We start from the raw sequence: 27523 nt of genomic DNA on the forward strand, positions 1-27523 counted from the left end.
TGTCAAGCGGCATTTGAAGCTTTGTTAAGGTTTGATCGAGGCATAGGGGAGGAACATCTCACGAATATTGTTGTCATCAATTTTTAATTGAATAAAAAAGTATTAGTGATGTTTATTGATTATTTTATATTATATTAAATAATTATTGTGATTAGGTTCCCTGAACAAAAGAACAAATAACTTTACAAATATTTCATTATCGCCCATCAGCTATACCTAATATAATATATACATATATATATATATAACTTAAATGCAACAAACATGTTTTTAAATCCTTAGAATATTGATATTGATAGAATACTTGACACTTCGACGTAATATCTAAAATCAAAATCCACAAGAATTTACGTAAACCTACTCAAACAGTCAAACAGAAGTCAATAAATTAATTGATGTTCGACACAATTGGGTTATAACACTAATTGGATTAAAGGAAAACCCCTCGTTCCGAAACTAATACCACGCCTCGTACACATTGGAAATAACGAATTACCAAAACAAATTATATGCAAACACGAGCTTATCGTACTAATATAGATAACTTTATGTAAATACGTCTTATTTTAATTTATACGGTTATTATATCTGTACGATTAAATGTAGGAAGAGTGTTTTCATAGCGGTACTTTTGAATATACAGGTTACTTTATTAATTGTTATAAAATATTAATAATAGAACATTATTAATTATTGCCAAGTCATTAAGAAATGGTAAAAGTAAATAATTTGGCATTTTTCATTCTTCACGATAACTTTGCAATCTAAAAAATCTAAAAAAGTACTCTCTGATACTCTCTGGGATGAATTACCTATATTAATTTACTAACTAACGTAATCGAGTATATATTTTCTACTTAATAACATTAGATTCTTATTAAAAATTTAAACTGACTGACATACAACACACGGCCTAAAGCAGTGGATCTAACAAGGTGGAATTTCGGACTGGTTTCCCTTATGTAACGAAAATGAGCACTAAGGAAGGATTTTTCAAAATTAATTGTACATGTCCTCACGATGTTTTCATTCACAGCTGTACGAATTGTAATCCCCACTACTTGCCCATGTTTGAATTTGTAAACTAATCGGTTAAGATGCACACGTTCTAACCACTGGGCCAAATCGACACACTTCTGTTAATTAGTTAAAGTCAGTTATTAAAGCTTTTCTAAAAATTCATCACCTAATAAGGTGAAATTTAGGATATATATTTGTATAGAAGTTCGTATTTTTTAAATGGAAATTCACAATTTTTAAAGTTAGTATTAGGGAAATCGGTGTTTATGAATAGTTTTTATTTTTTAAAATCTCTTCTGGTTTTTTTTTCATAATTATTTTCGATTTGATGATTGATGTTTATAATAATTAGACAAATAGATCTCCTGATGGTAAGTTGTCACCACCGCCCATGAACATTAGCTCTGTAACAAATATTAACCATATTGAGCTTTATAACATCTTAGGTAACAATCTTGGTTACTACGATGTTATGATGCTCAAAACTCATGGTATTTTTGCCAAGAATTAACAAATAATGTGCGACATTTAACTTTATTTACTGTTTACACTCTGTTTTTTTAATGTAACTGTGATTTATCTATTTTTCTTTGACCAATCTTATGACCTATGATTTATTAGAAGTTCATTAATTTTATACATCCTTTATAGCTTCGTATGCGTAAGCTACGTTAACGCCATAAAAATACTTTTTAACGACATGCTTTGCAAACATTTGATTACGTCCAATTTTTGTACTATTATCAAATCTGTTTCCGAAAAAATATCATAATGATGAAAATTGTAACAAAATCCAATCTGTAGTATAGAATAAATAAGAGAAAATACGGAACATACTAAGATTCGAACAAAATTATCATGGGGTAAACCCTAATTTTATCCGTTCGAAGTGCAATATCTTAAACCGATTGGAATCAATCCTGTTATCTAATGACTAAATAGTATACAATCAGACTATTGAATATTCTTTACAACAGTAAATGTCCTATAAATGTTTCCCATTTAGTTAGTATATATTGCCAATGGGTCCTAAAACTCCTTCTTGGGACAAATTAATCAATTTGTTCCTTCCTAAGTATCTCGTGTATAAATACAAATACAACATTAAACATCAAAATACAATCTAAGACCAAGATTTGGCGTTAGGCGGCTACCCAGACGAGCTTTGTGAGAGCCCCTCTCATCACACATTTTACAGATAAACAGCAATATCCACCATTATTGTGTACCCGTTAAAAGGGTAAGTGAGCCATTGTAACTACAGGCACAAAGGATAAACATCGTATTAGCGATGAAAAATTGTAACCACTTAACTTAATTTGATGGAGGTCACCCGTAAGCCCATCCGCCTACCAAAAAAAAAAACGCATAACTGCGAAACACTTGCATGATTTCTAAGTAAGTTTAGTTGTCTATATTTAAACTATTCTTCGAAAACGTAATAAACGTTAGCACGCAGCACATCGCGTTGAAACTTGGAAGTAACTTGAATAAGATTTATTCAAAAGCGCAAAGATCAAACAAATGGGTATGCTCCTAAGAGTCTGCGTCAATTTTGCAGCCAGAATTGTCGGATTTAGAAAATAGTAACCCTACAGATGAAAGTTAATATTTTAGAATTATCAACTATAATATAACTAATTCAATTAAGCTATATTGAACCATTTATTTTTTCTTATTAAGCCATAGATTTACGTGAGATGGCTTCATTTACACTACATTGATTCGAATATGATATATTGTATAAGAATATATATGTTAAGCTACATCATATACAACGATTTCTTGCCTTTTCAAAATAAAAACAAATGGAAGTAATAGAAATAAATATACAAATTACACCCTGTAATCGTTATTATTAGTTTTTCTCCGTAAAGTATTTATCAAAAGATATTTTATTTAGATTGCATTAAGTAGCCTTTGGCTTTTTTTTCCAAAATATATTTTTTATTATATTTGAAAGATTTTTTTACGTAATCGATACGTAATATTCACATATAGAATAATCATAGTAAGTTAGCTTTATTACACACCTACTCTTATTCTGCAATAATATTAAATACTTTAATTTTAATATTTGTTTTATATTTTGTATAAGTAAAGGACTCTCTTGAGAACAGAGAAATATTGAACTTTAAGTATTACTTCGGTGAAGATGCACATACGGCCTCTGAGAGACTAACTATCTTTGCTTGATAAGGAGCAAGTTGAAACACTCCATTACGCCTGCTTCACCATGAGATTTTGATTAATATTCTATGGCAGAAACATTTTAGAGATGAGTACATTTTCTTCACCAAACAAGAGGATGTATCATAAATTAAAAATTAAAAAAAAAACATATATAAATCCGAAGTACTTTGGATTTGAACTCGCTATTTTTACATTAACAAGTTATGTATAATATTAAACTACTTATGTTTAAATAGTATCGATCACAAAAAAAAAAAATTATAAGAAGCATAATAAACGATCTAAGATGGTTTAGTTAATCTTATCCTAAAATTACTATCTCAAAAAATGGCAACTACCACTATATGTTTATTTATTTCGAAGATAAAGGAAAACATCGTTAGGAAACCTGTCGAAAATCTCTAGAAAATCGAAAATTTATCACGTAGAACTATGAATCTACAAATGTGTTGCAAATTCAGTAAAATATTAGTAGTAAAATATGACAACTGACGGAGATTAAGGTAATCGGAGAATAAGCGAGCCGCTTTCCGCATTAGAATCGAGCCAGCTGATTGGGTGCAAAGTCGAGCAGGTCCAAGTCCAAGTGACAATATTTATTAATAAATATACGTTATAAGCATATTACCATATTGTACTATAATCATCAAATGTTTGTTTGTATGATTAATAATGATTTAGAATGAAAAATCAAAAAAAACAATCAGTGACATATGTCTAAGCGAGGGTCGTGGTGGCGATAGGAGAGGTGTCACTAAGTATACTATATGGCTTTTTGGGCTTCAGCCCAGGGCCCCGTGGATTCAAGGGGGCCCCAGCTAAGTCAAGTCAAAATCAAAAATAGACGACAATGCGAAAGAATCCATAACTTTATTCAATTAAACAGATCGTATGGTTCGCAGCCCTGCGAATCCTGCAATTAATCAAACCCATTCAATTAATTTAATTAAAGTCTACGTTCAGATATGTCTTAGGTGGGCCATTAAGTAGTGTTAGCCCAGGGCCCCCTGAACTTACGGTCCGACCTTGGGGGGACCAGACCACAGTTGTACATACAAGTGTTCAGTTTTACATAGAAATCAGTAGTACATGCTATCAGCTCACAAATACGGTCAACATTCAGTATTGTACGATAAATATGTTATGCGTTGTATTCACATATTTGTCCTCACTCACATTGGAGCAGTGTGGTGGAAATTATTAAGAGAAGAAATTTATTCTGTGGGATTTTACAGTTTTGATACTTTATTTATATAAAAAGTTAGTTTTCAAATTGAATAAAACTATACCTAAGCCTATAGCCAACTAGGTATTCTAATCAGAATTATGTCATATATATACTTATAGATGCTTCCTGCTTTTAGAAGGCTCCTCATTAGTTATACTAACGTAAATAAGTGTATTTATTTCGTTTGTATTTTGAAACTCAATGTTAATGTATAAAAACAAGTCGTAAAATAATTTTAATAAAGTTAAAATGCAGATGTAAACTCTGGCTAACTTAGTACCCTATACCGATTTTATTAATATATGCAAAAAAGTTTTTATAGAAGGAAAGATTTATATTTGGATACATAAACGGATTGAGTATGTAAATGGTTGGATGTGTTTATTTAAAGTATACACCGTCTATAAAAAATATTAAACATTTTTTATATCGCCAATGCGTGACCAACCCTGGGAGCTAAGATGTTACCTCGTACCAGTAGTTTTACCGGCTCCACTCTTTAAATCTTCACTCGGTTTTTCTCTTCAAAGCGGAACACAACAATACTAAGAATTGCTGTTTAACGGTAGAATATCTGATGAGTTGGTGGTACCTACCCAGACTGGCTTGCACAAAGTCCTACAGCGACAAGTGTTAATATCGTGTCAATATTTAACTAGTTTAGTATTCAGGAAGGTATCTTCTGAGCCTTTCATTTATTTACAAATAAACTTGGTTAAATTTCTTTAAAAGTAAAAAATCTAAATTGGTCATTAAGCTAAAGCTATATGTACCTACTATAATATGCTATAAATAAGGATATTGAAGGATATTACTTAGTTGTTAATCAAATCAAATGAAATCATAAATACATTTTATACAAGTAAACAACAAGTTTACAATAAAGCATTTTTGAATTGTCAATATTTAAATACTACCACGCAAATACACAATTATTGTTCAATCAGTCCTGTGATGAAACCCGAGCCTAAATCAAGGCGTATTTTTATCATAAACTATTTTTAATGAATAATAAGGTTTATTGACTATTCTTGATATATTTTATTAATTTGGTAAATGGTTAATTGATTATATTTTCTGGTATATTAATGGTAATTGTCCAAAAACATTGTCCGTACCGTACGCAAGCGAAAAGCAGAGGTTACAAGTTTTTTTTTTCTTGTATTAATAGTAGGTATGCATATTAGCTTTTATGGAATATTTTTCTATATTCTTCTGTATAAAGATTCTATTATAAATATATTGTGAAGCAGCTGTTTATATACATATTTTGATTTAATTTCTCGCGTAATTATCTGCTAGAATTAATAATGTTACAAATAGTTAGGAAAGCTATTGTCGACAGCATAAATACAATTTCATCATTAATTTGAATAACAGCAGCATTACTTTATAATTACTTTTCATATAACATCAGACTTATGAAAATTACTCAAATAAACTAGCTTTAACTAGCCTATTTCTGTGTGTTAATTATACGTGTAAGCATAAAAAGTATAAAAAAGCCTTGATATAACAAGAAACATTCAAAGTAGTGTAACGTCCAAATAGAAATGGTTTTTTTTTTTAAACCGACCCCTAAGCGTAAGGTAAGAGTTTATAAATAAACTACTTACTAACATAAGCTATCAAAATGTTTTCCGCATATACATACTTAATTAAAAAAATATTAACATTCAAAATATCGAATAATTTAATGTACAGACCTTTATCAAATATAAAAATTTCGGGATCTTTTAAGGTTTAATCTAAAATGTTTTTGAAAACAACAAACAAAGCGGGCAACTAGGGGTACAACATATTTTTCTAGGTGAAAACTGACTGGACAATGGAAATTAAAAAATAATAACGATGGCCTTTATATACCTACTTGATACTCCACAATTCATTATTTAAATATTAAAAAAAATATAATCTTATCTTAAAAGGTAAAGTATGATAACAGTGGATCGTCGTCAATGTAATCTTTTGTGCTTTACGTGGTTTCCAAAGTATCACTGGATATTAAACCCCGACAACTTCTTGTCTCTGGACTACTGAAAAATGAATGGTAGAGGAACAGTATTTATTTATAGTCAATGTATTGCTGTGTTTTGGTCAGAAGTGTGAGTGAGCTATTGTAATTATGGGCACAATTGCCTGATTCTATGGATGGAAGTGATTATTATTTACCATAAGGAGCCCCAGGTAGTCAAGTCTTATAAAAAAAGATAAGTCCAAATTTCCTTGGCATGTTATGTATAGCCTATTCTAATGAATAAATAAATAATAATAATAATAAAGAAATAAATGTATTTCTTGCGAATTGCTAATAACTCAGCTATATGTGCACTACTAAGAGTTTATGATTAATATATCTTTATTTATAATTTAACACTATTAAACTTAACTACTTATTTCCACTTTAATTTTATTTCCAAAATACCGATAACATTTTCTGCTCTCGATCAATGATATCGCGTCATTTTGCTTTCAAATGTTGTTTATTTGGCTTTTTTCTCCTAAGGTTAGAATAGAGTATAAGTGGACTAGATACTAGATTAGACACTTAAAAGTCTCAAAGTACTACAATAATTAGGTAGCTCATTAAACTATTACCTACTGTAATTAACTGCTTTTTTTGTTTTGCTTACTCATAAAGCTTCGGGCTTTAGATAATACATTATAGTTAAATCACACGATTACTTTTTCAGTAATCCCTGTCTTACCTGTCGGTCTGTACGCTTAATACAGATTTAGCTATTTCAGCTAATTGCTCATAACAGGTTTAATTGGCCACCAAGAACACTATATTTTAATTTGTTAGTTATATGTGTGGGTTAAATCTAACAACTGAATTATAAGCTACCTTATGGATGATGCTAAATAAATTGCAAGCCGTTTGGCGAGCGTCCATCGTAGTTGTCACACTACGATATATAAGTTGGCTCGTTTGTTTAGTTCTTTTGTACTGTGACATATTGATAATATTGTAGAATACATTATTATAAAATGCAATTTTTTTTACGTGCATTCAATAAAGTTTACTTTTTTATCAACCATTATTTTGTAATGGCCGTCCGAGCTCCGCCTGTTATTTTTACTAAATATTTTGATAATCCTAATGTGATATGTAATAACTTATGTATATAATTATTAACTTAGCAGTACTGTGTACGTTACAAGAATATTTTAAGTAAATATATTTAAAAAGTGCCAATATAAGTGGCTGTGTTACAGCCAAGTAAATCATAACTAAAAATTGCAATTACAAACCAGGACTGGCAGCACTAAATTTTCAAGTAGGTACTTAAATTTAAATTGTGCTTATAGTTCACCTACTGTTCGGTGAAGGAAAATACCTCTATGCTTTCGATTAAAATCTTCTAAACGTGTACGCACCGACCCGACATCGGAATACTATGATGGAATACATTTCAAACCTTCTTCTCAAAAGGAAGGGGAGAACTTAGCATAGCAGTGGAACGTACAGGCTGTTACTAAATGTAGTATATACTGACCCGGCTAACTAACGTTAAAAAATACATTGTCTTCATAAAACTATGTAACTTGAGTTCTAAAAGTAGATTTCTCATGTAACATCTTAGAAGTAATCCGTAGAGAATGAAGCCATTACGGTACTCTATATCCAATAAATAACGACAAGCTGTCAAGTACGAAATGAGTTCGCACGCTGTAGGTTCCTTACAGTTTAAAGCGAACTAAGCAACTTGAACAGTGATGATTCTGTTGTGTCACCTTTAACATAAGCTATTTTCAAATAATTGAATATTCTTAATAAGTTAATTTAATTAAATTTATAACTTTACTTGTACTTCATATTGAAAACGATACACGTTTCTTAATGAAATTGTGAGGTCCTATTAATTCCACTTTATTTTCTTTATCTATTAGTTTTATATTAATAATATAACTATAGGAAATACTAGCTAATTAACGTAATATTGATACAAAAAAGTTTTTAGTTTTTTTTGTTTCATTATCTTACATAATATATAGTTTCGTATAAAACAATGCAATATTTACCTGTAAAGTTGAAAGGAGAATTGTTATATGTGAAACCGTGGTCGTAGTCACTCTGATCACCACGTCTTGAACTATACATTTCATTTTCGTTTGCTTTAGAAATTACCGGAGACTTCCAAACGCAGATATAGTAAATGGATAACAGTATCGCCGCTAAGGATACGGACAGTAGATAGGCACAGACTGTCAGTACACGAACCACTGTGCTAGGAGGTTTCTCCCTGTAGAGGTCTTGTGCGGGCGTCGGGCCGGTTTCCACCGAAGTGCCATCCTCCTGTGCACTCCCCGACATCTCGCTACCGATACGTCATGTCCCGCAAACTATCCTTCCCTAAACATGCTCCGATTAAAACTAACGTGAAAGTCAAATGCTCACATGTGGCGATTCGCGGGTGGGCCGAGCGAGTATGGTGAGCGGTCGCGTCCCACCGTCCAGTGCGCGCACTGCTCCCGCGCTAAACCGATTAACCGCATACGTCACGGATTTACGAATGCTATATTATAACAAGTCGTATAAACTTTATATATTACCGAAGATGTTTCCAGTCATCGTTCGAAACTCATTTATCCCGCGGAAGTACAAAAATAGCTAAATTAACAACTTACAAATTCTTTTTTATCTCAAGATTTCGAATTCGAGGCATTTAAATATAGCGATTCGAATATTAAGATTTAAAAATATGCAATGAAGGTTTTAGATATGGTATGAAAGTCTTTTTTTCGTTTCTATTTTGTTTCTAATAATACAGGTTTAAATTAAATTATACCTTGTAGGTACCTCTCTATGTTCTGAGCCATATTACGTGACACACAATTTGATTATGAGATTTAATATTTCAGTTATACTTACTTTGTATGGTATCAACTATCAACTCAGCACACTCGCTAAGTTGACTATCTACTTATGTATTGTCCGACAAAAGCGAATATTACTTTTTTATCTCTGAAACCTAACAGTTTAAATTAATCACGTTAAAACGCATTCCATTATCTTGTTCGTTCTTTGCTAAAATATGAAAAAGTTGAAAGATATTTTATAAATGTTATGATTATGTAATGCACTCAGTCTTCGCTCATTGTAATGCGCAAGTTTTATGATTTTGTCGAAAGATCATAGCATTAGAATTGACAAATTCAATTTGCGGATATGTAACGTATACTTTAATGGACATTAAATACAAACACATTATACTGATTATACGGTATAACGGATATTCTATTTTGAAATAGGTAATTGAAATTTATCTTCCAACCAGACATTATCAGATAAAATAAACTAACATCTGTAATTATTACTCTTTGTCTCTTGTAATGTTTAGAATCAACATTGAATAAATATGTAAAAATATTCCGTCTTCATTGATGCAACAACATTTTATTAATTTAAAATGTTACTTTTAATTAAGAATTATTAAATGTTAACATACAGGTCGTCTGAATTCGAATATAAAACCGGGATTAATTAGTTTATGAAAGTATCTATAAAATTATCACTAGGGATATCTTCGTAATTATATCTTTCAGTATATAATAATTGTAGCTACCTGATTATACTTTTAGTCGGAAGTTATAAAAGTGAAGAACAGTTAAGTATATTCAATTAAACTTTATTTTTTTTAATATACGTAAATATTTTAAAATACATAAAACGTAATAATTCGTAACAAAAGATAATTAGGTAAAAATATAATACCTATAACAAATATAAAACAATTAAATTTTGGATGTAACTTGGTGCTTTTAATTATATTCAACAAAGGATAACCATATTTTTAACTACTGAATTAAGAGCTTAATTGACTTTACCTGTTAATTAAAACATATTAATTATGTTAAGAATATGTCAAATCATCAAAAATTGAGTAAGTAGTAGTAAATTTATATGTCCGAATTTAATTATCTTTGATTATTTAGGGTCTATGTCGTAAAACTTTAATGCTTTAATAATTATGTATTTGTAGTTAAATAAAACAAATAATTGATAGTGAACTAATAAACATTATTTTACACAATTTCAAAAACCTTTTTAACTTAATAATTATAATTAATCGTTCTATAAAAAATATATATTAATTTTCCAAATTTGTTATAAGTTTAGTAGGGCATTGGGAATTCATCCATTAGAGATAATTGGATCAGCATTTGCAATATCATTGCTTCAACGTAATAGCGGCTACCTACTTATTTATATTCTACAGTAATCAATCAATCCCTTATGGCAGCTGTTGTATCCGTGCATATAGTGATAGATATATCTCAAATATGTTACTCTGACCGGTATTAATGTCCGTTAATAATGTAAGAAATTATATATGTAATAAAAGAAACGCAGAAAATCTAATCAAACGTTAAATTTCTTAATTTCTTACTACATGTAAATAATACTCAATAGTGCGGTAAATACATATAAAGTTATAATATAGGTACTAAAAGTCAGATATATCAGAAAATAATATAATACATTCAGTATTCAGAAAAATATTCGTCTATAAAACCATATTTAGGTCGATTGACAGGTGATTGGAGAAATGTCATCACACATTTACTTAATCTTGACTGATGGTTGCTAATCTCAAAAATCAGTCATCACCTCAAATTACAGGCGTGAGTTACACCAGCGTTTCGACTAAAATGACAGCAAAATTTATCGTCTAATAAACGCCTTACAGTTTAAAAGCCTATATATATCCTAGAGCATCATCTATAAAGGACCGGGCCCTAGTACTCACTGCAAATATCTTAGATTTTTTAAAACAGAAATGTTTTTGAGGAATGATTTTATTTCAATACAGCTATACTTTTTTTGTGTATAATTAAACGGAATTGAGGCCTAAATAAGTACCTATTAAGTAATAAGTATATAGTAAATAAAACATCTTTATCAATCAATATTATTATATATTGATTTTCTTGACACCAAAGATGTTGTATTTATTATATAAATAATGTTCAATGCGTTGCATTATCTGTACTATTTCATTTGTTAACCATATTATTACCGTAAGTAATTTCCTCGTAAAGAATTCTCATTCGGGAATACTGTAAAGGCAAAACACATTCAAACTGTCCTATAAATTAAACATGCTTATTAATTTAATTACGTAAACTTGTTAGTTAAATTCTGTTTTATGTCTAAATATTATACAATTGTTTTAGTGACTTAATATGGTCCATATTTTTTTCTTATTGACACCTTATTATTGTAACGTCTGAAAATAAATTAACGATCATAGTGATGTCCATATACGAATGTTAAGCGACTAGCGACTAGACTAAACGGGAAGAAGTACTCAACTAATATTGTTTTGAAACTTTAAAATATAACCAAAGTCTAATATTAATAAAACATTAGCATTATTTTATTTTGTATACTTAAAAATATTTAAATAAAATACTAATATTACAAGAGCAACAAAATTAGCGTAATTTACCCTACAGGGAACAACGTTACTCACTGAAGTGAAGATAATTATAATTTAACTAATTAAATTATAATGGATTAATTTTATGTCATAAGTTTCGATCATATCATAATAATATAAATTAAAATGATCTATTGTTGTACTTTTCTCAGTAAAATTAATTAATACTTTTTGTAATAAATTCTCATATACTTATAAAATTGGATACATCAAAACTGCCACAATTTTATGTTTGTAAATAACATAAGAAATTATTTTTAACCATATGCCTAAACTAAACATTAGAAATAATCTATTGAAATTAATATAGAAGCATCGAGCTATTCATTGGCACTCATCCAATTATTTGTACTTAACAATTTTATTTAAGAAAACGTAAAATTAAATGATCTGTGCTTAATATTTAATCAAAGAGAAATTAAAAAAAATACATAATGTCAACAGCCATCTGTCATACAATTTTTTAAGAATACAAAATCATGAGTGAAAAAATAGCTTCAGTAGATAATGCCGTTATCTTAATTTTTTTTAGGTCAGTTTGTTTTTAATTATATTATATGAACTTTGTTGCCTTCAATAGGTATTTTCTCATGATTTCGTAGTCATATTCAATAGGTATTTTCTCATGATTTCGTAGTCAAAGGTAACATCAAATAATTAAGAAAAAAAAACAACTCTATATAACTATAACAAAACGATACGCATAATACTTACGGACTACAAAAAATAATTGGTAAAACAGTTTTCATTTTAAATAAAATTATTTAGTAATAATATGACAATATTACTTATTTTATTTAATTATATTGGCCCTGTGCCAATTAACTGTGAAACAAATGATATTATACTATTGCTTTTTTATGTCATATAAGTAGGCGGACTGGCAAATGGAACACTTGATGGGAAAAGGTCACTAATGCCCATAGACAGTGATACACCACACAACGAGAGCGGTCTCAAGCTATGCTGGGGCTAGGGATTGCAATCCAGCGTGATTTTCAGTCCGGCCGGATTCGACCGGATTCCGATCGATCCGGTTCAGCTAAATACTATTTGATAAATCTGTCTAATGAGTGGCACAATTATCACAGTAATGAGTTTGTATTATAAATAAAAAAAAATAGTTTCAACAACTTACGGTAAAAAAAAATTAATTAGGTTTTTAGCGGTAATCCAAAGTAAGGCGTTATTCTTTACCTGTTTCGTCTGTCACATACATTTGCAGTTACATATCGTTTTTAGTAGACAATCTTTTGAAAAGCTTTACCACTTTTCGCACTTATTGAAGAAACTCATTGTATCTAAGAATTACTTCTGCCTTAGAAAGATAAGGATGACGAGGGTCAGTTATTGTAACTGTAACTCCTTGTTCATCATCATTCGTCGTGTCTTCATCATCTGTATCTGATTCATTTGATGTTGCTGGCGTTGTTGCTAGGCGGTCATCTGCCTTCTCTTCATTATTTTTATATAAAATATCGACCATAGCTAATCATAGCTAATGTGCGAAGCACAGCTGTTCGTGACAATTCATAAGCTTACCTACTTTGACCATGACTCTTGCTCATGCCAATAATATCAGTTCAGTATCAAAACCGAAGTTTTTTAAGCGGTGCTGATAGTATGTTCTGCAGTACATTAACGATGTAATTTAATCAAGCCTAGATTAAAGAGTTTTTAACAATTAAGCGCATTTAAAGTGTCTACTCATGCAACAGTTCTATCATTTTGCCAAAATTGCTAGCACCGGATCCGGTCCCCGGATCCGGTATATTGGTACCGGATCCGGTAGACGTATAATGATGACGGATCCGCCGGATTACCGGATCCGTTTTTCCGGATTGCAATCCCTAGCTGGGGCCCTTGGGCACCCATGAATTTGGGGCCCTTTTGGTAGATATTTACTACCATATACAAATAATTTGCTTATTATTGTTATTGCGACAATAATCACTAGCCTTTTGATAAACATGTTAGTTATTTCTTACAAATATGGCAATTTCGAAAATATACATAGCAGTCAACGTGAGCACAAACGTGTGAAAGAAATTGTTGGTTTTTCGGGGCCCTCTCAGGATAGGGGCCCTGGGCACGTGCCCCGTGTGCCCTATGGTAAAGACAGTAATGCACACAACGACAGTGCACCACCAAACTTGGGAACTAAAATGTTATGTCACTTGCCTAAAGTTACACTGGCTCACTTACTCTTCAAACCAGAACACATCTATGCTATTTTGGTGGCAGAATGAATGGGTGGTATTTACCTAAACGGGATGCACAAAGCTGTAGATGTATCCTGATATTGTTAGCCGAACTACCAAAGCTAAATATTTGTGTTATGATGACAATAATGGTTATATAAGCGACCCTCGTTTCATATAATACTAAAATAGTGATGAAATTATAACAAGAGTGCGTCGCTTAATCCAGTTTCGCCATTGATAGCAATTTTAAAAATGATGAAAAGCACTTTAAAAATTAATTTGGAAAAACCGAGTAGGAAATTTGTTAGAAGAATACTGCGATGTCGTTAATCTGCGAATACTGCGATATAGACCGCGACTTAAAAACGCGAAAAAAGCCATTAGGTAATTTGCGTATTCTAAATTATAAGTCATATCTATGTTTTTAGTACACGAAAAATAACGTCTTATTACGATTATAAAACGAAACTGTAAATACAGGAAAGCTTGGAATGACATGAGACAAATATTTATTGCTTGTAAATCAACATGCAAAATAAGCTAGAACCTCACAAATCCCAATCTATATCTATATAAGTAACAGTAGACTGATATAGCCATTGATGTTGGTCACCTTATCACATCACAAATAAATCTTATAATTAATAACATAATAATTCCCATGTACATGTTTAGGGTGAGTTTGATATAACTTATCCTAAACGGCTGGAGTGGTGGTTTAGATTGGACCAAGAAGGCCGTGCTGCGATCGGGAAATAAAATTCTTTTTATAGCCATACGTTGTTAGGAGGCCCAGCTCAAAGTAATATACAAAAAAACAATCATCTCAAAATCTTTATTTGTATGTAAAGGTAATACGAAAAAAATATTATTTGATCGAAACCACGGTTAGAATGGGATGTATCTACTAATATAAGTGAGCTGAATTTACAGGCATCGAACGACAAAAAAGTGGAGGCCACCGGCCTACAAAGGACTGAAGGCCCTAATTATTATTTTACAAATTAATTTAAACAATTTATTTTCTGTCAATCAGGTTTGTAAATAATGTATTTACATACTTGTATTTTCCTATATAACATAACTTACATTAAAATTAACAACTCGTCGTCGTACATGACAATAATCTTGTCATCCCAAAATTCACAACTTTAAAATGGATCAAAAAAACGAGTATGAATCTGAATTCATCATCAAGTTCTTCTACTGATAGAAGAATTTGATGATAAACTTTTTATCTAACTATTGTTATTAATCTAAGTATGTTATAGTTTTCTTAAAGGTACGCGTGTAATATATTACATTTTAGTTAAGCTAAATGCTGCTTTTAATGTTTCTTATACTTATCTCGATATTTGTCTAGAATATATCTTCTCTATTAAATATATTGGTTGGAATCAGTCAATTAAATTTATTTTATTATATCTCTATAAACTTTCAACACAAAATACCTAATCAATACCACGTTAAAGATTTTTAAGAGGTAGCATTTGGAATGTACATAATATACAATGTTTATTTATTTTATTTATTTATGGGTATATCAACATCACATATATTAAAGACTTACAACTATGTTACATTTAAACAATTTGTTAGATCTGATATGAGTGACAATTAAAGCAATGTAAAAATTCGCAGGATCGATTCTGACCCCTTGGGCTATTGTCGTCCCCACTCCTAACACAAATGAAATGCTTAAAAGGAGGGGTAAATAAGAATAATTGTATATCCTTAATTAATTTGGGACATTGCTACTATAAATATACACATAATTTGTTTAAAAACTTACCGTCTATCTTTTTAATTAACTAAACAAATTAATAACTAATACGATATTTAGAATCTAAATAAAACATTTCAAAAGAAAAATTAAAATTAAAAAAAGAATCATTCTAATGTTCTACGAAAAATCAAGATAATATATGGAATTATTTTGTGTGAAAATGTTCGGTGATGAAGAAATGCTTCGTGCGAAACCTCTATGTCACGGGTGAAATTTTACTCAATCAACTAAAACCCACGCTAGGTAAAGCAACGTGGTGTAGTATTATTTCTATGAAGAAAATAACAAATATAATCTTTTATCTGATTTCGAATTTGAGTCTTTAATAAAATATCAGTTTTTTCATCGGTCGGTCTATCAAAGCGAGCTAGTCATCGAAACAGCTGAATAGTTGGTTTGGTGGTATATATGTTAAAGATAAGTAAAGTTGCCTGTAAATGCTCCACTGATGGGCTAAGGCCTCTTCTCCATATGACGAGATAGTTGGTTCCTTATTTCTTAATGTGGATTGATGAATACATATGTGACTGATGAATACCCGACTTGTGCAAAATTCGTCACGATATTGTCCTTCGCCGAGCACAAGGTGATTTATAAAAACAAATTAAGCATATGAAAGTTCAGTGATGTTTGCCTGTGAACCACGTTTTTTTATAGTATAAGTAAGCGAATGGGCAATTGGCCACTTGTTGGTAAGTGGTCGCCACCGCCCATAAACACTGTTAGAAATATAAATTATTCCTTACATAGCCAACGCGCCACCTTAGGAGCTAAAATGTTATATACCTTGCGTCTGTATTTAAACTGACTCGCTCGCCATTAAAGCGAAACTTAACAATACTAAGTATTGCTGTTTGGTGGTAGAATATCTGCAGGGTAGGTGGTACCTACCCAGACAGGTAAGCCTGTCGTGTAAGCACGAAGCCCAATCACTAAATAAATAATTTCGGCTTGTATAGATAAATAATAAGCAGTGAGAAAATGAAAAAAATATTATATACATATACATTTATAATATATTATAGTTATATTTATTTATAACACCGGTATATTTCCTTGTTGAAAATCAACCGTTTTTTATAAATGGAAATTGCTCGTAAACATTTTGTATCAGAAAGGATGAGATTTTTGTTCCAAGTACTGATGCGACAATTATGACTAAGGAGCTTCGTCGAGCGACGAGCGGCGCACTGCAAAAGTGATAATATTACAGTGTGGTATAATAAGTTTTAAAAAAAATGTACAATATAAATAGACGTGGGGCTATATTCGAATCTTAGTCGTGTTACAAGATAACATGGATAATATTAAATACAATCTTTGAAGTTAAATAATATTTAACTGGCGATTTAAGATTGCGATTTATGGTTAATAATATTGTTAAAGGTAAAAAAAAAGGAAAACAATTACATATTTTAGTCATTTACATACAGCCCGGATAGCTCAGTCGGTAGAGCATTGGACTTTTAATCCAAGGGTCCAGGGTTCAAGTCCCTGTTCGGGCGGTACGTGCCTTTTGTTTTATGTAATTTAATCGTTTTTTGTTAATTAGTATTGTAAAGATATATTGTATATAAATTAATATGAGTGTTTATATTCGAATCCTAAAATGTGCAGAAAATATTATTATCAAAATTTATTAAAAACAGTTTTCATACCTAGTTATGGCACTAAAGAAATTTAAAAAATATATATATTTTTTTTTTAATTTTAGTATCAAGTATCAATCAATCAAGTACTGATGTGACAATGACAGTAGTTTATCTTACTTACAGGAATATATATGAACTAAGAAATATTTATTGGGTTGTTCTACCGGTAAAATTAAGTTAGACCAGTTATATGTACAAATTTTACTGAATGACTCCTATGGGTGAAACATAGTGATTATATTATTTTTAATATTAGAATATTACAGAGTAACTACGCTTTATCTGAAAATATAACTAACACTAATAGAATACTTGTCGTTAGTGGCGGACTAACAGAGGGCCGGAAGCGACGGCTCGCCCCGGGCCTCTAGTCTTGGGGGACCCCCAAATGCATCCGCAATCCCCAGATCAAATTCTAAACTTAAAAATGTGCTTTGTACATAATTTCGTTAAGATCAAAACACTACACTCTACAACCATCTAGACCTTTTACATATAAACATATATATATAATAAACGTTATATGATAAATAAACATAAACACTTATTTATTAGACGTTAGATTCAAAGACACCAGGTAGATTAACCAAGTTGTTGTCAATATTCAAAAAACAAGACCAGATTCACTAGTATACATATATACTACTTTTCGTTCAGATCCTACTGATGAACACGTTCTTTTAAAAACTTAAATCATTATAACACATAATCATAAGCAAATGTCTACACGTAACATAAATTATAGAGATCAAGTTGACAGCGCATTATGCACAACAGGTATTATGTACAAGTTATGTATTTTCAAAAAAAAACAATCAAATATTATTCTATCTAATGTTCTATAATATTTAAGGAATTATAAACTAGACGACCAAATTTTGTTACAAATGCAAACATGTACGATCCTAAACAATGATTTCCAAGAAAATTATATATTTTTCCCCAAATACTAAAGTCTTGCTGCATGCATATCCTTTGCCTTTAACATTTTAACATTGAAAAAAAAGACATTACCATAAATCTTCTGTTTTTTTTTATTGGTTTGGCTTTTATATATAAATCTTTTAAGCATTTGATGTCAACTGTCAAGGACTGCAATGCCCGTATGCCCATGTTTTTTAACCAATTGTCAATGTCAAATAAACTTCAAAGTAGGTTTTCTAACGATTTTTCACATTTTCTATAGGACTTATTTAATCAGTCAAGTATTTCGCAATTGTTTGTGTCACCTCTGTATTAATTTATAGTGTATAATAATAATCAATTAAAAAAACTGCGAGGTATATTTTTATATTATCTCATTGGTGATTATCTATTAATTCTTATCAGACACAATTATTAATAATCATTTATAATAAGAACAGTATTAAGATAACTAAACCATCGATTATGATTTAATTAATCTAGTACTCACGTACTTTATGGTGTGATCGAAGATCAAGTAATTAAAATAGGTGTATTATTTAACGTTCTCAGATTTTATAAGACCAGGTTCTTCGATTAGATTTTAATATGGCTGTGTTTAAACATAACAATATAGTATATGGTCCGGAGGAACGTCCGATTCCAGCTCACTTATCCTTTGGTCAGTTTGTATTTGATAAATTAAAGAATGCTGGTGACAATATCGCGCAGGTGAGTACACTATTTATAATTAAAGAACCATTTCGCTCTGTTTCCACTTTAATTCTTTTAATTTTTTTATTTGTTATATTTTGTTTTTAATTCGTAGTTCGTAAATTTATATATGTATAACTCTTCTCTTTATGTGTATGTAACTAAACTCCTAAATGGTTGGACAAATTTTGTTGAAATTTTTGTATTGTTGAGTCTGTAGATAGTTTAAATTCTACCTAGTTGGTTGCACTGCAATCGGGAAGTAAATGAAATATTTATTTCACCCAGATAAAGTCGGAATGAGCAGCTGGTATATTATATAATTGGTTAGTTTATATATTTAAAATAAGATTTCTGTCTATGTTTTATAGATCTGTGCCGAAACGGGCGAGTCGGTTACTTATAGAACTATTCTTCAAAATAGCGTTAACTTGGCTGTTGCACTTCAAAAGTTAGGGTTGAAAAAGGGGGATGTAGTTGCACTTAGCAGTGAAAATCGTTTTGAGTTTACTGTTGCATCGCTAGCAATTATTTACTGTGGTGGAGTTCTGTCAACTCTTAATGTTACTTATTCTTCTGGTAAGGAATCATCTTTTATCTTTTGAGTGGTGTAGTTATGCATATTTTTTATTCTGTTATATCAATATCTGTTGCTTTTGTAGTATTTTCATTATTATTTTAGAATAATAGTAGATTATAATATAAAGAGCACATATTTAAAAATATATATTTGAAATTTTTATGTTGTGTAATTAAGCCAATTAAAATAGTTTGTAATAAAAGTTCTTGCCTTATTTATTTTTTACTATTTAATTTTCAGTTGAAGTTGTAACTAATCAACACTATGTTTTTAGGGGAAATTAGTCATATATTCGGAATTACTAAACCAAAGTTTATTTTTACATCACCAATCACTGCACAAAATATGTACGACTGTAGCCAAGATTTACCTCATGTTGAGAAAATTATTCTCTTCGGAGAGTATGATGTTATACCTGCTATCTTTTACAATGATTTGGTAAAGAAACATGTAAATGTAGATGACTTTGAACTAGTGGATGTGAATGGAGTAGATGACACAGTTGCTGTAATGTGTTCCTCTGGAACCACAGGGTTACCGAAGGGTGTAATGCTTACACATGTTAATTTCCTCACTTTGTGTGCCCATATGAAGTAAGTATTTTGTGTATACATTCAAAATCTAAAAATAAAATAATGTTTATATACATTTATAATTATTAATTTATATATATTTTATTTTACAGTTTTATTATATTTACACTCATATAGGTATATGCTTTTTAAGTAAATTATTTTATTTGCAGGTACTATTTAGAAACTTCACAAGAAAGGAAAAACCATAAAGTTCTAAGTGGTCTGTCGCTGATACCTTGGTTTCATGCGTACGGTTTCATCACATCATTTGCTGTCATGTGTTTGAATATAAAAATTGTATTTCTGGTTAGATTTGATGAAGAGCAATTTTTGGAAACAATACAAAAATACAAGGTAATTCATTGATCAATTGGTAAAAACATAATTGTAGAATAGTTTTTTAGAATTATATTATACATACTATGTAATATCTATTTAAATAATCCTTATATAATAATCAATTAATTATATTCTAAGACTATTCAACAGAAAATTGAATGGATGTGACAAATGAAAATTCAACAGGATGTTGTATGGATTACATGCTTTAATCATTTATCACTATTTTAAAGTAAAAGAGTAACTATTGATTTTGTTGTTGGTTTTTCACAAATTCCATTTTCTGAAACCAGTGGTAAATTTATTTTTAATTTAGTCCTGTAAAATTAACAATACCAAATGTTTACAAGAAATACTTGATAGTGGGTATTTTGGCTTTATGTATCACTATAAAAATACCTGCTGAAAATATTTTAACTTTCAGATAAACATGACTACTATAGTGCCTCCATTAGCAGTGTTCCTGGCCAAGCATCCCCTTGTCCCCAAATATGATCTAACATCACTTAATGAAGTATGGTGCGGGGCAGCTCCACTGTCTAAGGAAATTCAGGCTGCTGTTTCTAAAAGGTAAATTATAAACATAAACAAGAAATATTGTAATGGAACTCTAGCTTTTCCTTGTATGCAATAATATTTAGTTAACAACATCCTTATAAAAAACCCAACTAGAAAATAATTTGTTTTGTCATTTTATGCTTACATCAGACTAATATTATGAATCCAAAAGTAGCTGTTGGTCTGAAGGTTTTTGCCTCGTCATGCCTAAAGAACTTCTGCTAATCATAATATTTAACATAAACATAGCCTGGGGGTAATAAATGTATAATATACTAGCAAATCGGACCACACTTTGCAGTGGCTACGTTATATGTTAGATTAAACTGTAGAGTTAAAAAACTTTTTCTAAATCATATTGAATGTACATAATCTATCTATACTTATAAAATAGCATGCCCTGACTGACTGATTCATCATCACCGAGCTTAAACTATTAAAGTTATGGCCATTAAATTTGTCGAGTAGGATCGTTTTATTAAGTAGACACCCATTAAGGATTTTGGAAATTCTACTAAAATCTAAGGGTGTAAAATAAGGGTTGAATGTTTCTATGGAAGTCCGTCATTTTATAAGTTAGAAACTTTATTTGTGTTAGATACTGATTGGTAATGAGTAGTTACTTATTTAAGCGTTTCTAGATATTCTACCCCTAAGGTGGTGAAATAAGGGTTGAAAGTTTGTATGGAAGTCAGTAATTTTTTAAGTTAGAAACGTGAAACTTTATTTTTGGGATACTGATTAAAAGTGTATATATATACACCAATGTGCTATACAAAGAGGTCTTAAATTAAAGTAATATTTTAAGTTAATATGTAAATTTATATAATTTCCACGCGAGCAAAGCCGCAGGCAACAGCTTGTATAACATATTTTATTTCCAACATCCAGCAGTTTTTTTTAAATGCGCATATAGAAAAACAGCAGTTATTATAGATAAAAATGGATGAAAAGGGATATAAATGAATACGTGATAAATATAGAGTAATAGAGTTTTTTTTTTAGAACTGGAATTGGCTTTATTAGACAAGGATACGGTCTCACAGAGGTAACAATGGCATGTTGTGTGGATTTAACTAACGGGGAAAAAATGGGCTCATGTGGGACCCCTGCGCCTGGCATGAGAATAAAGGTATGCCTTAAATGAATCCCATTAACACAATCAGGACTATTATATAAGAAAATATTTTAAAGAAAATTATGCAAAAATAATTAAACAATTTCATAGAAGTGCTAAACACAAATCATTTATTAACTGTCACATAAAATATTTAATGGTCAATAATATTGTAATTTATCTATAAAGTAATAAATTTAAATTCCAAAACAATGAAAAGTACTTGAATAAGTCAACTGTGTAATCAATAATTTAGTTTACATATCCCAAACTCTTCGTTAAAATATCTCTACAGAAAATAAATATTAACTAGACCCGGGATTTGGACCAAAAACGTAAGATCTGCAGCCATATAAATTATCTACTAGAAAATCGGACCAAGTATTTATGAAATAATAATTATAGTATAAATATTTTTATGGCCCTATGTGTGGCCATATCATATTGTTATTTAATGCGTTATTCTCAAATAAGTTGAATATTATCATTTTTTACAAATATTTTGTAAGGTACTGGATACAGAAACGAATGCCAAGCTAGGTCCAGGAAAAGAGGGCGAAATATGGATCAAATCGCCTCTGGGCATGAAGGGTTACATGGGCGACAAAGCTTCCAGCGATGCACTGGTCGATAAAGAAGGATATATACGAACCGGCGATATTGGATACTACGATGATGAAGGATACTTTTATATCGTAGACAGATTAAAAGAACTTATCAAATATAAGGGATTCCAGGTAATTGCAATACATTATGTCGTGAGTACTAACTCCATTTAACTTAACCACTTTAATATTTAAAGTGTGCTAAAGCGGTTATGCTAAAGTGAAGTGACTTAGATTTATTCGATTCATGATCAACATCAAGAGTAATGTACGAAAATTATGAATAATTTAATTATCATTCAGATGCAAGATAACATACATTTCTGAACTTGTGTCCTAGTCTTAGGAGTCCACTAACTAACAATCTTTGGAATTTTTTTTAATTAAAAAAAATCCAAAGATTGGGCTTAGTATTCATCTTTTGTATTTAAAGTTTGTTTGATTGTCCAAAGGTGGCGCCCGCAGAATTGGAGGCGCTACTACTTCGTCACGCGGGCGTGGCGGACTGCGGCGTGGTGGGGCGGCCGGACGAGGCCGTCGGCGAGCTGCCCGTCGCCTTCGTGGTGCTACAGCCGGGAGTGGAACTCAGCGCTGATGAAATCGTGGCCTACGTCGCGTCTAAGGTAATAATCTAGTACTATTCATTCAGAAGGTATATGCGTGTATTTGAAAATTGTATTATTTACAGAAAACATAAGTACTTATTATTTCCATGTTTTATTAGTATAATATATTAAACCTTTTCCTTGGCGCTGTTTCAATGAAAAGTTTAACAAAACACAACAACTACGTCTGTATGTCAATTGCAATATGCAGTCAGTTTCGAGGTTGTTGTAAAAATTAGAAAGGAAGTCAAGGTCGAAATAATTAAGGTAAGGAAAAACAAAATAATCGTTATTATTGTTTAGGTGTCGCCGGCCAAGCACTTGCGTGGTGGAGTTATATTCGTTGAAGAAATACCAAAGAATCCATCTGGTAAAATTTTGAGAAGAGAATTAAGAAAAATGTTAAGCATCAAGTTAAATAGCAAATTGTGAAAAATCTTCACAAACCTATGACAAAAAGACGTACACAATATGACAATAGTTTAGAAAAAAAATACATTCTCTTATGTTTAGAAATGTAGTCTAACGTAATAAGCTTGTCTTGCGCAGCAACAAATGTAATTACTGATTATATTTAACCTTGTACAAAAACCCATTCTCCAAAGAAACAAGTTAATTGTCATTAATATTGATAACATTGCATTTAAGTTTTTTATTAATATTAAGAAAATATGTCAGATTTCATATTTTTATTGTTTTCTGTTATAGTAAATTAAAATCTGATTATGTAATCACACTCATTAGCTACACACGATAAGATGGGTTTCTTAACTTAGCATGTGTTATACTTAATTAAGTTTGATGGTGAAAAATAATTTATTACAAAACAACGTAACTATGAAATATGTATTATGTATCTAATATATCAAACTTATTAAAATTGACTTTCGTTAGTGTATATACCTATTTTAGTGTGGGACTTATTTGTATTCAAATATTGAGTATCATAATAAAACCATTGTTTTTTTGTGAAAAGTGTATATATTAATTATTTTCTGAATGGGTAGAAATTTATAGCATTGATTCTTCTATTATATAACATATTTATATTTTCACTTATTTGCTAGTTTTTCTTTTAGTTCTTGTGGTATTCGATTCAGTGCATAGTTATGAAGATCAGCATTAACAGCAGCTAACACTCCAGTTTTATTAGGTCTCGGCTCTGAGGCTCCATATTTATAATTGTGACCTAGGATGTCAGTTAATTTGCCACCAGCAGCAGAAAGAATTGCTTCAGGGGCACATGTATCCCATTTTTTACAGCCGGGGCTAGCAAAAACATAAACGGATGCTTTTCCTTCAAGCAATTGTAAGACCTGTAAATAGAATTGTTAACATTCTATACATATAATAATAATAATGTTGTAAGATATAATGATTACACCACCAAGATAAAACTGTGTTCATAGAATAAATCAAGCTGTTGCTTGCTTCTATTAATGTATATATATTTAAAACTTAGCCCAAAGGATGGTATTACAAGACTTTAATATAATACTGTTTGTAATATGTAAACTCTTTAAGCACAATCACCCAAGAAGGGAAATTGACATACAAACTGATGGACAACTTAAAAAACTTATAGTAATACCTTGAATCCTGCACCACCAACTCTTAGAATCTGAGATGCATTCATTACTTGTAATGCTTTCTCTACAACTGGATTTGAATGACTTCTTGTTGTTGTGATAATAAGAGAGTTTGGTGGAGGAGCTGGGGTAAATCCACCGACACCAATTTCCTGCAGACCCCAGATAGTTCTACCAGTTTTGTTTTCACTTCCTACATTTTTATAATATGGCTGGTGAATAACACCAGCAACTGGTTTTTCATTGACTGAAATACCAATAAGTACTGTCACATGTTCTAAGAAACCTGCAACAACATCATTTACATATTTTTTTATATCTTAATATTGGTTATGTATATTCAACCATATGCAACATGCAATATATATTTGCTTAATGCAGTTAAGGAAAATCACATTCAAATGCAATAAAGTAGAAATTTATTAAACTTCTTTACAAGCAGCTATTTGTGATGCATGCACCAAAATATTATGTGATATTAAGTTCCAAACAATAGTATGTTATGATTTATTTATTTATTAAATGGTTTTTGTTGACACACTGTTTTATTTCATATATTTGTATTGTTAACACCCAAAAGATACTACCCACGATGTGCAAATTATCCATTTACCATAGTGTGACTGTAGTAAACTTAAATACCACTTGATACTTATAAGTGGGTGAGTCAAATACATTTTCCATCTTTCCCAAGGATCTCTCTTCAACATAAGGGCACCTAAAATTTTTTAGTCATGCTATCATCATATATCTGCTTGAATCAGAAATTTCCATTTAATGTTATAAATTGTTATGATTGTTTATAGAATATCAAATAGCAACCCTTTTTAATAACTCAAATATGAGTTTTACTCTACTTTGCTTGCAATATTATTTATTTTTAAGTGTTACAAAACCTTGGGTGTATTCAGAAGTTCCATCAAGAGGATCCACCCATACTACAATATCTTCTTCCTTAATGCCTTGCAACTCAGAAGGGCATTCAAGGCATAAAACTTCTTTATCAGCATCTATTGTTAACCAATCACTACAAACATCACCCTGAAAAGAAATAATGTTATGACAAGATACCTTTTTCTAATGTAAATGTAACAGAAGGAGGTCAAGAAACAAGGCCAATGAACAATATAAATGGAAATTCTAACAAAGAATGAAACCTTCATGTGAAACCTAATGATTGTTAAAAGAAATGACATTTACTGACTTTTATTTACCTATCTACCAATACCTACAAATCTAATTTTATTTGGTTAATATTATAAAGGACTAATATAAAAACAGTAAAGGAGTAACTAAACGACTTACTACAATAAGAGCTAAGATGGCCTAGTAAGAACATGTAAATCCTAATCGCGCATTTGTGATTGAAACCCAATAATGTCCTAGGAATTTCCTTTCATTTAAATTTCAACTGAAAATTTAGACAAATATGTACCCACCAACCTTCATTGGAGCAGAATGGTGGAATAAGCTTCAAAAGGGAAAATGTTTTACAAAATTATTAGCCAAGCAGTAAGACATTTGCTGGCTTTAACTTTACAAAATAGTTGAATTGGTAAATTTAAACTTGATTGTAGATAAACAGTAGGCATGATTACTAAATGATTACTTACCTCATTATCAGGATTATCTTCTTCTCCTATAATATTAATTTTTGGATATTGAGATGACAAAGACGCAATAATACATCTCTGAGCTGATCTATCAGCTTCTGTTTGGTAGTCGTCTTTTGCCTAAAACATTAAATATAAAACTTACGTAATAAATAAACTATGTGTGTGATTTAAATATATGAAATACACTAACCTTTTCTACAATACCAAGTTCACCCTTGCTCATAACATCTCTTACTATTTTACCAGCTCTACCAGCTACAGACACAGATGATGCTAATAGCCTCACAATTAAAGGAACACTTGTTGACATCTTTATAAAACTATCTATAACACCAAAAATCAATACAAAGGAAAAATAAATTTTGCAATGCTATTATATATGTCACGGTGTATTAAAACAATAAATTCTAGATGATTTATTTATACATGTCCAAAAATCGATGTGTCTTTATTTATCGATTTTTGTTTTGTATTCAAAGTTCGATAATTACGATATTTGTGTTATTCGATAATTAAATCGAAATATTACCGATTTTAATTTTGAAAGTTCATTTTACAACGTAGTCAAAATAGTTGTAATAGAGAAGTGTCACAGATATAAATAATAATTGACAGTGATACCGGTTCGGTTTCAGATTCACAGAATAAATAATAGTATAATATAATTTTACATACCAAATATCGATCAACAAATCTAAATAATTACACTTTAATACTAGAAGTAGCGCTTAAGGCCATTTACAACTGTAAGTCGCAAAATAAACGGCACGGGCACTAAGCAGAACTACAAG

At 30.5% G+C, this 27523-nt stretch overlaps 4 protein-coding genes and 1 non-coding gene across 9 annotated transcripts in view; 3 read left to right on the forward strand and 2 right to left on the reverse strand.

The window, feature by feature from the left end:
• The window catches only part of LOC113399485 (salivary glue protein Sgs-3), a 271041-nt gene that overhangs the window by 203703 nt on the left and 39815 nt on the right, over positions 1-27523 (forward strand). The window lies entirely within an intron of this gene.
• Positions 1-27523, reverse strand: part of Rps29 (Ribosomal protein S29) — a 123712-nt gene that overhangs the window by 54903 nt on the left and 41286 nt on the right. The gene's annotated exons all lie outside the window — the stretch shown is intronic.
• Positions 1960-27149, reverse strand: LOC113399401 (3'(2'),5'-bisphosphate nucleotidase 1). Of its 3 annotated transcripts, none has more exons than XM_064217943.1 (6): positions 26923-27149; positions 26730-26849; positions 26013-26157; positions 25730-25834; positions 25087-25402; positions 1960-1974 (listed from the first exon to the last, which is right to left on the reverse strand). In XM_064217943.1, the coding sequence occupies exons 1-5, from the start codon at positions 27040-27042 to the stop codon at positions 25107-25109; spliced, it is 786 nt and encodes a 261-aa protein (XP_064074013.1). In that variant the 5' UTR covers positions 27043-27149; the 3' UTR covers positions 1960-1974; positions 25087-25106. The 3 variants fall into 3 exon arrangements, with proteins under 3 accessions (XP_064074013.1, XP_026494306.2, XP_026494307.2); XM_026638521.2 differs by lacking the exon at positions 1960-1974 and adding an exon at positions 24486-24843 and having other exon boundaries at positions 25119-25402; positions 26923-27148; XM_026638522.2 differs by lacking the exons at positions 1960-1974; positions 25730-25834 and adding an exon at positions 24486-24843 and having other exon boundaries at positions 25119-25402; positions 26923-27148.
• Positions 17312-17384, forward strand: Trnak-uuu (transfer RNA lysine (anticodon UUU)). The gene has a single exon. It is a non-coding gene; the product is annotated as a tRNA-Lys (tRNA).
• On the forward strand, positions 18791-24791 carry LOC113399400 (uncharacterized). Of its 3 annotated transcripts, none has more exons than XM_026638519.2 (10): positions 18791-18811; positions 19023-19166; positions 19520-19727; positions 20003-20321; positions 20474-20657; positions 21067-21212; positions 22206-22332; positions 22827-23054; positions 23375-23545; positions 23831-24791. In XM_026638519.2, the coding sequence occupies exons 2-10, from the start codon at positions 19044-19046 to the stop codon at positions 23957-23959; spliced, it is 1635 nt and encodes a 544-aa protein (XP_026494304.2). In that variant the 5' UTR covers positions 18791-18811; positions 19023-19043; the 3' UTR covers positions 23960-24791. The 3 variants fall into 3 exon arrangements, with proteins under 3 accessions (XP_026494304.2, XP_064074009.1, XP_026494303.2); XM_064217939.1 differs by lacking the exon at positions 18791-18811 and adding an exon at positions 18819-18835; XM_026638518.2 differs by lacking the exon at positions 18791-18811 and having other exon boundaries at positions 18850-19166.

Source organism: Vanessa tameamea, chromosome 19 (genome assembly GCF_037043105.1).
Source record: "Vanessa tameamea isolate UH-Manoa-2023 chromosome 19, ilVanTame1 primary haplotype, whole genome shotgun sequence".
NCBI lineage: Eukaryota > Metazoa > Arthropoda > Insecta > Lepidoptera > Nymphalidae > Vanessa > Vanessa tameamea.